The 12,171-nt window shown below is 35.7% G+C and overlaps 1 protein-coding gene across 2 annotated transcripts in view; it reads left to right on the plus strand.

Annotated features, from left to right (window-relative positions):
- The window catches only part of PUM3 (pumilio RNA binding family member 3), a 42,334-nt gene that overhangs the window by 11,238 nt on the left and 18,925 nt on the right, over positions 1-12,171 (plus strand). For both annotated transcript variants that reach the window (XM_008976992.4, XM_008976993.4), the window contains exons 4-12: positions 1,084-1,219; positions 1,818-1,893; positions 3,904-3,997; positions 4,220-4,286; positions 5,305-5,479; positions 6,476-6,579; positions 8,108-8,186; positions 10,450-10,548; positions 11,426-11,479. In XM_008976992.4, the coding sequence (XP_008975240.1) occupies positions 1,084-1,219; positions 1,818-1,893; positions 3,904-3,997; positions 4,220-4,286; positions 5,305-5,479; positions 6,476-6,579; positions 8,108-8,186; positions 10,450-10,548; positions 11,426-11,479 (884 nt within the window). The remainder of the gene's footprint in view (positions 1-1,083; positions 1,220-1,817; positions 1,894-3,903; positions 3,998-4,219; positions 4,287-5,304; positions 5,480-6,475; positions 6,580-8,107; positions 8,187-10,449; positions 10,549-11,425; positions 11,480-12,171) is intronic.

Raw genomic sequence — 12,171 nt, forward strand, 5'->3', positions numbered from 1 at the left:
ACGGGGTCTCACTATTTCGCCCAGGCTGATCTCAATCTCCTGGCCTCAAATGATTCTTCTTCCTCAGCCTTCCAAAGTGCTAGGATTATAGGCGTGAGCCACTGCACCTGGCCACTTTTTGAGTTTTTAAAGATTAAAACATGTATGGAGAAAAAGCAAGAGGAAAATTATCAGTGGCTATAGCTAGGTTTTGGTTTTACAGGGTTTTTCTTTTCTTTTTTTTTTTTTTTTTGCATTTTTCCCAGTTTTTTATAGAGACAGGGAGATAGTTAGAAGTGACTAATTCCCCCAAAAGATTCTGTGCCAGATACTCATGTAAATAATACCCATTTTAGTAAGTTGTTCTTTGTTTGGCATCATTAGTTCAATTGGTAAGTTACTTGGATTTTGAAGACAAAAAAGTGGTAATAGAAAGATATTCGACTTCTTTAGTATCACTCTGTTTGTGGCGAACTTGGAAATTTTGGTTGTTCATTGTCATGACTAAGACAGCAGAGGGTTGTTTCTAGGTTTGAGTCCTAATTCTACCATTGCAGGTTGTGTGGCCTCAGATAGAGAGCTCAACTGCTTTGTTCTTTTTCCCCACCATGGAAGAGAGGGTAATATTAATACCTACCTCTTGGAGTTGTTGTAAGAAATAAGTGACTTAATATACAGCAGCACTCAGAACAGTGAATTTTCGAAGTTGTTTTTCTTGTTTTCATTTGGGCTAATTTTTGTTTTCATTGGAAGTTAATTATACCTAAAGTCCAATGATCTTAATCTTAAAAAGTAGAATTTTATTTCACAATTGAAAAAGATATTTAAAATATTTTAGTTACTTTTGTAATTCTTTTAGTGTCCTTTTCTCTTAATAGGTATCCTGTTAGAAGAATTAATGAAGATTTAAATTTAACCAAATGTAAAATGTACAAACTGCTCAGAAAGCAAAGTAAAGTATATATGGGGGATGGTATGTTCCCCTTTTTAGCTTCCAGAATGAGCATTGATCCTGATTAGTGATTGCCCTTTTTACCTAATTTGTATTGGTTTATGACACTTAGAATGTTAAATGTAATTGAAAATAATTTCTATAATAACTAGAATCAGCAGCCAAGAAGCCCAAATGGGATGACTTCAAAAAGAAGAAGAAAGAACTGAAGCAAAGCAGACAACTCAGTGATAAAACCAACTATGACATTGTTGTTCGGGCAAAGCAGATTTGGGAGATTTTAAGAAGGTAATTCTACCTAAAGATGCCTTTGTTAGTCCCTTTGCAACAGTAGAGAAGTCAGTGTACCTTGTAAATAGTGAGATGTCCTAAAATAAATGACATAGCACTTGGGTTATTGAGGGGGTCCTCATGACACCCCATTAGAGACATCAGTACTTGGAAGTCTGCCCGTCACAGAAGTGTGTAGAATCATTATGATGGCATCGGATATGCTTATGAAAATGTATGAGGTTGAAATAAATTTGACATTCTTCCTGAGAGATTTCTGAGAAAATGAAGGACAATTTCTTATCAGCTAGATTTTGAGATACTTCAGTATTTGTTATCTTAGATTTGTTTTATTATTTTTTTTACTTCTGAAGTTCTGGCTGTTAAGATTTGGATTGATACCTAAAATTATACCTTTTGAAATGAGTTTCTGCCTTTGAGAAAATTACTTTTGTCTGGCTGCTCTGGAATAGTAATTTTAATGGCAGAGGTTTGCTGCCTTAGAAAAGAAAATCATGCTGAACTTGGAGAACATATACTGGTACAGTTTTTAATTTTGTGTGTTTAAAATAACTTCTTTATTTCAACTGTGTTTGCTTCCTCTCCTCATTTGTAGAAAAGACTGTGACAAAGAAAAAAGAGTAAAGTTAATGAGTGATTTGCAGAAGTTGATTCAAGGGAAAATTAAAACTGTAAGTAGCATATACTCATTGTTGCAATTTTAAACAGTTGAAGTTGCCTCACTCTCAGGAGTAGCTGACCATTCATGACAGATGATCTTGTCATTGTTTCCAGTGTATTTGGCCAAAAGTTTTAAATATCTTCCATAACACTAAACTACATAAAAATTTAAAAGTGAGGGACCTTACTGCTAGGGAGTTTTGAAAAGATTATCAGTCTTTTCAGTCATTTTAAAATAATTCTTAAAATAAGCCAGTGTTCCCTTAAAGTTATCTTGAGAAGTTTATTAGTTCAGTAGTATTTTATAAATGTGTTGTTCTAAACTCCATATAATTTAGTATGTTCTCAATTGCCAACTTTTTTATATTTGTGATGTGAACATATTACTTCATTCTTTTCCTCCATGCTTTTGTAAACATCATGCGAAGATCTTTAACTAAAATATAATCATTTGAGAATTCTAAAGTAGTTTTCATTGTTGCTGCTTAATCCTGTTTTGTAATAAATTTCCTGTGACTCTTGTGTATTTGGATTAATACATAATGGCTTGGAAGACAACAGATTCTCATAGTTTTACGGCACCTGGAGGGGCAGCCTTTGTCAAGTCAGATGCATAGGTCTAACCAGATGCTATATTACAGTTTGAAGGAAAGTAGCAAGTCATCAGCTGCTGCTTTCTTATAAATTCAGCAGGATCTTTTTACGATAGGACTGCCCCCTCAGCTCCGACAATTTATAAATATTTCACTCAGGATTCTTTCTCAACTACCCTGAGGTCACAGCTGTATGACCATGGTCTTAGAAGTGAGTTTGGTATTCAAATCCTGGCTGGGCTGCTTAAAATATGTGTGCCTTTAAACAATAACAATAACTTATTTATTGATTATTTACTATAGGCTAGGAATTGTGTTAACCAGCACATGCATTGTGTCGTTTACTGTATGTCATCATCCGTGTTGTATATTTGATGTATCTGGGACTCAGAGAAGTAAGATTCTTCCTCGGGGTAATAGAGATAGCGAGTTCCTTCTCATAACCTTACTTCCCTCATCTGTAAAGTGGGAATAGTAACAGCTCATTCTTATTGTTGCTTTGAGTTATAAATAAGAACACTATGTTTAAGGCATTTATGTTGATTATATAATAGGTGCTCAATATATGCACAAAAACAGCCTTATTTTTTTAAGAGATACTTCAGAGATGTCTTACAAATCTTGAAATTTATGACTTTGATGGAAGTATACACTCACCTGATTTGTTGGAATTCAAAAACTTTAGAGTGAGCAACAAATAAGCACTTTTGAAGTAGACTGGTACTGTAGCGTAGTACAAATAATTGTGCATGATGGGTGATTAGTGGAGGGCGCTCTGGAAAATTGATCAGTGGGTCCTTCCAACAGTCATGAGGAGGAATGGGTTAGAGAATCAGATTCAAAACACAACAACTCTTCTAGAGATATAACTGGATATATGTGCAGGAATTATAATGAAATGTGACAAATGGATGATTAACTTATTATATAATTGCCAGTGTTTATGGATATAGTTGTATTTATTTCTTTAGGAAGACTTTTAGATTGATCTTACAGGTATACTTCTGGTTGCCAAAGCCAAACATTCTTAGATCACTTATATAAAAATCATACAGTAATAGACCTTTTAAACAGAAATATTTCCCTTTTGGGGACGGTAACTTATCAAAGAAATGAGAAGTATAGTCTGTATAATCATCAGATGGTTTGGTTTGCTTTGGTTTTAATTACAATGAGAGGAGTCTTGCAAAATGGTTAAATTTATCCTTGCCTCAATGTCATTATTGTACCTATCAAATATGGTAGGCCTCAAAACAAAAGAATGATGTTTTGTATAATTAAAACAAGTAGTTCTCAGTAATCTAGGTTTGATTTTATTCATGAAGACTACCTTTTTTCTAACAAGAAATTCCAGAAGAGGTCACAATAAATGAATGAGAAACATAAGTCTCAAAAGAGAATTAGTCTAACTCAAACTTTTTCCTGCAGATTGCATTTGCACATGATTCAACTCGTGTGATCCAGTGTTACATTCAGTATGGTAATGAAGAACAGAGAAAACAGGCCTTTGAAGAATTGCGAGGTATTTATTACATACTAAAGATTATGTTATCATTTGCAATAAGTCACTTGTTTTCTCTTAAAATACCCAAGAGTGTCCTAGAAAACAATTTTTGTTTAGATGTGTCTTCTCCAGATCCTTTTTTGTTTTTATTTTTTTCTTGCCTGGGACAAATTTCCTCCCTTTGTTTCCAGAGAACTGAAATGAGATCTGAAGTCATTGTAATGTATTTTTGTTTTTCAGATGATTTGGTTGAGTTAAGTAAAGCCAAATATTCGAGAAATATTGTTAAGAAATTTCTCATGTATGGGTAAGTTGTTTTATGTATAAAATACATTTTTTCTTTGTCTTTTGAAGACATGGTTTCCAACTGTGCTCAGATGCGAGATGGGAAGTCTGTGGTCTTTATAAGTAATAGTAATGGCTCTCAGCAGATGCTTGTGTTGTTTTTAGAGAGTATCATCTTAAATACAATTATCGAAATTAATGTAAAATTATGGTGCTGCCTTCATTCCTAAAAAGACACATGAGAGATGTCCTGCAAATCTCCTTGAAATTTATGACTTTGATGGAGGTATACCCTCACCTTCTGATTTGTTGGCATTCAAAAGTTTTAAAGACAGAGTGAGCAACAGATAAGCACTTTTGAAGTAGACTGGTATTGTAGCATAGTAAAAATAATTTTACATGATGGATGATTTGTGAATGTTTATCTTGAACCTCTGGAAGAAGAGAAATAGAATAATTAACTTATAATTAGCCACCAGTATTAAGAGGGTAGAGACTGGGGAGGGACAGGTGAGTAAACTGATAGAGGGTCAGTGGGTTAGAAAATGTCAACATGGGAGAATTCCCTAAATTAAGTGGAATTAGTACTTGTCTTGACCAGTCTTTTTGAGTGTATTAATGTGCTAGAATATGATAATCAACAACAAAAAGTGTAATATATGCAGTTGACAAAATTTTCAAAAATGTATTCCTAGCTGTAGTTTCCAGCTGTTTGATTCTTTTAGGATATAGTTAAAATACTTGTGATTAAGTCCATCTTCAAAAAGAATCTTAGAATATGATTTTCTATTTCCTTGAATCTTTTACTTTTATCTTTTTTCCTGCCCTACTGTTTTTTTCGAGCAGAACAGTTTAATAGGAAATGACACGTATTGAGCATTTACTATGTGCTGGCCACAGCTTCTCAATGCATGCTAGCTCATTTACTCCTCAGAGTGACACAGATTGATGAGTTGGTCTTGGGAGAAGTAAGTTGTGTTTTATTGTCACCCAGCTTTCTCCTTCTATCATTTATTTTTCCATGATTGTGTTGCGTTTAGAAGTAAACCACAGATTGCAGAGATAATCAGAAGTTTTAAAGGCCACGTGAGGAAGATGCTGCGGCATGCGGAAGCATCAGCCATCGTGGAGTATGCATACAATGACAAAGCCATTTTGGAGCAGAGGAACATGCTGACGGAAGAGCTGTATGGGAACACGTTTCAGCTTTACAAGGTGACGTCTCCAGAAGTCTTTTTCTAGTATTTTTACTTTTTCGATATGCTCTTCCTTAACTTCCGCTGCCCTATATATCTTTTGAATGTATTTTTACTGTGGCTGGTTCTTTAAGAGACCATCTTATGCCCTTGATTTTCCCTCATGCTTTATTTTGTTTCTGGTATAGTGAGCAAGTTTCTCTTTCTCCAGAGCATTGGCTTTAAATCCCCTTCAATTCAAACTTTGTTCCTCTCCTGAGTGCTCTGTGTGTAGCACTTCAATACTTCTATTTTTACAGTCAGACTGAAGGAGAAGACTCCCAATAGTTACCAAAGTTGTGTGACCACCCCCAACCAGCTCTGGCTGAAGTGTATTGGGCTCTCTGTTGCTAGCTTCTCCTGTGTTTTTTCATGTGCATGCATTGCCCTTCTTCAGATTGTATCTGGAGATGAAGGGGAACAGAGAGACCTAACCTTGGATAGAGTACAGGGATTGAATCTGAGAATAGTTAGCAGTGGGACTAGCTAGTTAAAGAATCTATTTCAAACCTTGGAACATAAATGCACACATTTGTCTGAAGGGATATGGATTGATTCCCGGGTTGCCTCCATTAGCCAGGTTCGATTCTTGGGTTGAATTTGTTGCTGTACTAATTTTGTTAACAGTTCGTTATATTTAATAGGAATAGCCAACTAATTATAAAACATATGGTGGCAAGAATTTGTGAAATGACTACTTGATCTCATAATTGGGCAAGAGCTAGGTGCTTGGCAAGTAACTGTTAGCTGGTTAACTTGGTTGGCCTGGCTCTTTAAATGCACTGATAGATACACAGACTGAGAATCAGCTAATCAGGTTACTCCACAAGGATATACAGCAGAGCTTTCATTATGTAAATATGGGAAATCTTAAATTTGTTAAAACTTACTTTAAAATGACTAATTACTTTTCTTTTTCCTGAAGTGAAAAAGTTGATTAAATTTAGAGGGGTTTGATTGTTTTGTTTTGTTGCAGTCAGCAGATCACCCAACTCTGGACAAAGTGTTAGAGGTACAGCCAGAAAAATTAGAGCTTATTATGGATGAAATGAAACAGATTCTAACTCCAATGGCCCAAAAGTAAGAAAGTTGTTTTTGTTTTGTTCTTAAGAAATGACATTCAAAGGAGGAAGGTTTTCCATAACTGTTGCCCAGAAGAGGTAGCTATTTCCTGCTTACAAGTATTAATCTGTCCTAAATAAGAGTGCAAAAGTGTTGGTTTGAAACCATTCTTGGTGCAAAAGGAGATTTCTTTTTCTGATATTGTACCCTATAAAATGATAACTAACATGCATTCGTGATTTATGAGCTTTTTTAAGCAATGAAACATTCTTTCCCCAAATAAAATGTTACATGGAAGCCATGTATACTAAACAGTTTCACAAATATAATCTGTTACTCAAATTTGGTTGTAGGCAAGGTACAGTGGCTCACGCCTATAATTCTAGCACTTTGGGGAACCAAGCTGGGAGAATCACTTGAGGCCAAGAGTTCAAGACCATCTGGGGCAATAGCAAGACCCCATCTCTACGAAAAAATAAGAAAATTAGCCAGGCTTTATGGCATGTGTGTATAGTCTTGGCTACTTGGGAGGCTGAGAGGCAGGAGGCTCACTGGAGCCCAGGAGGTCATGGCTGCAGTGAGCCATGGTTGTGCCACTGCATTCCAGCCTAGGCAACAGAGTGAGACCTTGCCTTAAAAAAATAAAAAAAAATTAAAAAATGGATTGTAAGACTTGGAAGCCTGTGTCTGTGCCCTTCATGGCATCTGTCCAGTAGTGGAGTGGCTGAGCATAGCCTTTGGGACACGACTGCCTGGGTACGGCTCCTGGTTCCCCACTCCCCCCACTATTACTAACTGCAATCTTTGGCACCTTAACCTCCCTGTGCCTCAATTACCATATTTGTAAAATTGGGATGATAATAATAGTACAGACTTCATAGGAATTTTATGAAGATTAAATGGGTTGGTTGTTCCAAAACACTCAGAACAGTGCTTTGCCCATAAAGGCAGTGTTAGTTTTTGCTGTCTACTTGGGTATCACCTGTGAACTTTGTAGGTCTTTTATGCCTGACCATCGGCCTCCACTGTACACCTGGATCCACCAAGTGTCACACTAGGGGGTTTGGATTAAGTAGGTGTTGTTGCAATTGCTGACAATGTTTGGTTCATTCAGGTTTTAATTCTGCTAAAATTATTTTGTGAAACAGACGGATTGTGAAGGGTGTTAACAGAAATAAAACAACTATTAAAAAAATACGTCCACATGTGGATTTCTAATCATTATGTCCAGTGCTGGGGGAAAAAATGTAGGTGTCCTTATTTAATAGAGCAGAGCATATTTCAAATGTTGATTTTATGTTTGCCGATTAAATACTAGAAATTTATACTCTGGTCTTGGTTGTAGATGGCACTAAATCAATTTTACCATCTAAATTTTTGTTTAAGTTTTAGTATTTCTGAAAAATACAGTCTATTTTATGACAAATTGTATTCAGTAAAACCATTTCACTTGTTTAGATTACTTTAGGACTTCTGAGATTACCTGTCTTTGTATGACTGCAGTGCCAGATCTGTTGTGTCTTTTTGCTTTTTTTTCTGTTTTCAGGGAAGCTGTGATTAAGCACTCATTGGTGCATAAAGTATTCTTGGACTTTTTTACCTATGCACCCCCCAAACTCAGATCAGTAAGTTCTTGGTTTTTGTTTTTAAACTAAAACATGGAGGAGGGGCGGTGTAGAAATTTGAAAAACTGCTTTGATGTACGTTGTCTTTTGGAAATTTTAGAGTTGCTTCCTTATTTAGGGAAGATAATTTACTCAACTCCCTTTGAACACGTTTGCTAATTCCATTTAGGTTTTATTTCAGTAAACAATAGAATTGACCCTAGTTTTACTAATCATATTAAATTTTTATATCTTAATTATAATCCAGAGAGTATCTGCTGGCTAACCTAATCTGAAAATTAACTAACTCGTGGAGGAATATTCAGGCATTCGGATAGTTTTAAATTCAACTGTGCTAATACAAAAAAAAAAAATTAGCTGGCATTAAAAGGTTAGAGGAGGATACGTTTGTAAAACTAAATGGACCATGAAAACCTGGACTTTATATCATAGAAGAACAGAGTGAAGGTAAATTGCACTGCCCTTCAAGTCAGTCATGGGAATACAAATGAGAATTCATCATTTAGTTCCCTGAACTTTGCTTGCCTCATCATACAGTGAGCTCATTGTCCATTTGTCCTCATTTTCCAATCACAAGGGATAATGAAAATAATGAGACTGACTTAACAAATACGCCAGACTATACATTCATTGGAGTTTTGACCCTCTTAAAATTGGCATGCAAAATAATTTCCTGATGGTAGCCACCCACGTAAGCTTATGGTTTGATGACCATAGCAGCACCTTCTCTTTTGGAGATTTTTCTTATTTCCTGAAAAATACAGTATCCCACGGTTCTGAGGCAGGACTATATGCTCAGAAATGACACAATGATTCTTTGAATATATTCAGTGGTAGAAAGTATCTTTTTAGTGTTGAATGTTTCAGTAACAGCAAAAAATCTTTTGGAACTTAGCATGCGTGTAAAGTAATGAGACAAATTGTCTTTTCTGGTATTGGGGGCATTTTCAAAAGAGACTTAAAAAAAAAAACCTTCGGGGAAAATGGAAGCATAATTGGAATATATGCATGGCTTTCCATCTGGGTAGCTCTGAAGAGATTCCTAAGTTCAGATATGTTAGTTGAAACTGCTCTTGAGAGTCATCTTGGGAAGGGATTGTTAGATACTTGAGGCTGAAATTGTTTGTTCCTTATTGATGAAATTAGGCACCTACCCTCTCTTTCGTGGCATGAGGCTTTGTATTTATTTAATGTACATTTTTAAATTGGGAATAGACTAAAATGGAGCTCTGCACTTGTTAGTTGCCAGAACTCGTTTACATCCTACATGCTTAGACTTTGAAAATATAGGGCCAGGCATGGTGGCTCACGCCTGTAATCCCAGCACTTTGGGAACCCGAGGCGGGCAGATCACAAGATCAGTAGTTTGAGACCAGCCTGGCCAATATGGTGAAACCCCATCTCTACTAAAATACAAAAATTAGCCGGGGGTGGTGGCGGGCACCTGTAGCCCCAGCTACTCCGGAGGCTGAGGCAGGAGAATTGCTTGAACCTGGGAGGCGGAGGTTGCAGTGAGCCAAGATGGCACCACTGCACTCCAGCCTGGGCAGCAGAGCGAGACTCCGTCTCCAAAAAAAAAAAAAAAAAAAGAAAATGTAAATAAGAAATTATATACATGGAAAATGAAGGCTAAAGTTTAAATTAAGCTAAGCTACCTAGTGAGAAATTAAATGTTTTTTACTAAAGGGTCATTTTATCGGTGAGGTCTTAGTCTAAATGTTAGTATAGACATTTTTCATGAGGAAATGTTATGTAAGCGTGTTTATGGTAAAGAATGTGATTTTTGGAGATAATCCAGTTATGAACTAAAAAGGGAAGCTTTTCAGTCAAAATGAGTGTTTTGATTCTGTTTATGGCGTACAGGTCTCTTTTGGGGAAGAGCATTTTCTTTAACTCGCTATTCTGTTAAAAGCTCCCTTCTTATCACCACCACCTCCTAGGCTTCTTTTTCTTGGAAAATTATTTAGAACATATTATACTACACATATAGCTTGACCTTTTTTTTAACAGACATTGGTAAAAGTCGGGTATTGTTTTTAATAGAAATTGTCTGCCAGCAGTATTTACTGCTCTTGATGGAAAAGAACACTTCTAGAAAGAGCTCGTGTTTCTGTTTGATTGTCTACACAATGAAATTGTTTGCTACCTGGCACTCTCTTCCTTTCCTTCTCTCTGCATAACTGCCCCCTGTAGACAGACAGATAAAACAGCAGAAAGAAGAAAATAAAGCAAAGCCCTGTTCCTGACAGCATTTGTTCCCTAGGAAATGATTGAAGCCATCCGCGAAGCGGTGGTCTACCTGGCACACACACACGATGGCGCCAGAGTGGCCATGCACTGCCTGTGGCATGGCACGCCCAAGGTAAGTGTGACAGCACTTGCGCATTTAAACTGTACAAGTCAGGGCCGTGCTTTATCTGCAGGCTTGACTTAGCTGTCCTTAGACTTTTAACCCCCTTTGGTCTTTGCCCTGTTGTGCATAGCAGCATTATCTTCCAAAGGTTGTGCCTTAGAGCCTGATGGGAATGAGCCATCTTCTTTAGGCGTAGTGTTTCTTCTTTTCTCTGCTTTAATAGAAACCTTGAAGTTTCATTAAAGGATGGGAAGAGATCTATCAAGCAAGTAAACATCATATGTATTTAAGCTTTAGTTTATAGAGGTTTTGGTACCTCCTCTTTTAATGATCATACTGTGGCAGGGGAAAATGGGAAGGGATAACAAACAGCTGGCGACACACATTTGCTCCCATAGGTGTTAAGTACTTGAGGGAAAAGGTAAAGATCCTTATTAATCACAGAAGTTTAACAGAAATTATCATTATTTCCTTGGTCAGCATAATTCTGCCTTTAAAAGATAGTTGTACTATATCTACTTTTTTAATGCAAATTTAATTTTGTTCAACAAATGCAGATGAGTGCTAACTGTTTGCTAGACTCTGCATTTGAGGACAGTTTAGAGCTTGGAAGAAGGATCTGTGTGGTCTCACTGTGAAAGGTGGCTTGCAAACCCTAACCCTAACCCTAACCCTATCACATACACATCTAAGCTTGTAATAGCTCTAAGCCAACTTCTTTGGTATATTACAGTTTTTTCGTTCTGGCTGCATAACTATTATTTTTACTAATTAAAACATATGCCACTCAAATGAAAACTTAATAAATATTATATTAAAATGTTTAACTACAAAATACCCTTAATACATAACTGCAAGTTCAGTGAGACAATCTTTCCTTTTTAAGGACAGGAAAGTGATTGTGAAAACAATGAAGACTTATGTTGAAAAGGTGGCTAATGTAAGTATAATAAAACTACATATTCTAATTATTTTTGATAGTAAGATGAATTCATGTCTATTATAGAAAATTTGGAAAAATTCAGAAAATTACCAAGCAGAAAATTATTGTTTTATTATATTTTTCTTTGCGTCTACATGTATTTTCATATTTTATCTACACAAAATGGAAATCGTGTCACATGCATTCTTTTCTCCTTTTTTAATTTAACATTGTATTGTGATAGTTCTCTACTTTTATTAGATATTCTTTGAAAACCTGATATTTACTAGCTTTTTTGGTGAATTTGTCCAGTCATGTTAATTAAATATGGGAATTACTGCCTGGATACAGTATGTACATATTTTAGTCTCTGGGTAAATGATGCCAGATTGCACTTCAGAAACTTGATACTAGTTTTCCTTATGACCAAAACCATAAAAGAAATTAAAATGTATCTTTTTTTTTTAGAATAAATTTGCAGTGTGGTTATGGAAATTTTTAGTTGTTAAATTTTATAGCTCTTTAGAAATGCAGTAACAATTTTCCTAATGAAATTCATAGGTACAAAAGTTTTTTCTGGGGGATTTGTTGCTTCAAAAATAGTGTTTATATGTTTTTAGATATTAAATAATTTTTCATGCTGTTACTATGGTGTACTGTAACTAGAATATATGTAGTGAATACAATTTTAATTTTTGAGTTATACTTTA

Source organism: Pan paniscus, chromosome 11 (genome assembly GCF_029289425.2).
Source record: "Pan paniscus chromosome 11, NHGRI_mPanPan1-v2.0_pri, whole genome shotgun sequence".
NCBI classification, from domain to species: Eukaryota; Metazoa; Chordata; class Mammalia; order Primates; family Hominidae; genus Pan; species Pan paniscus.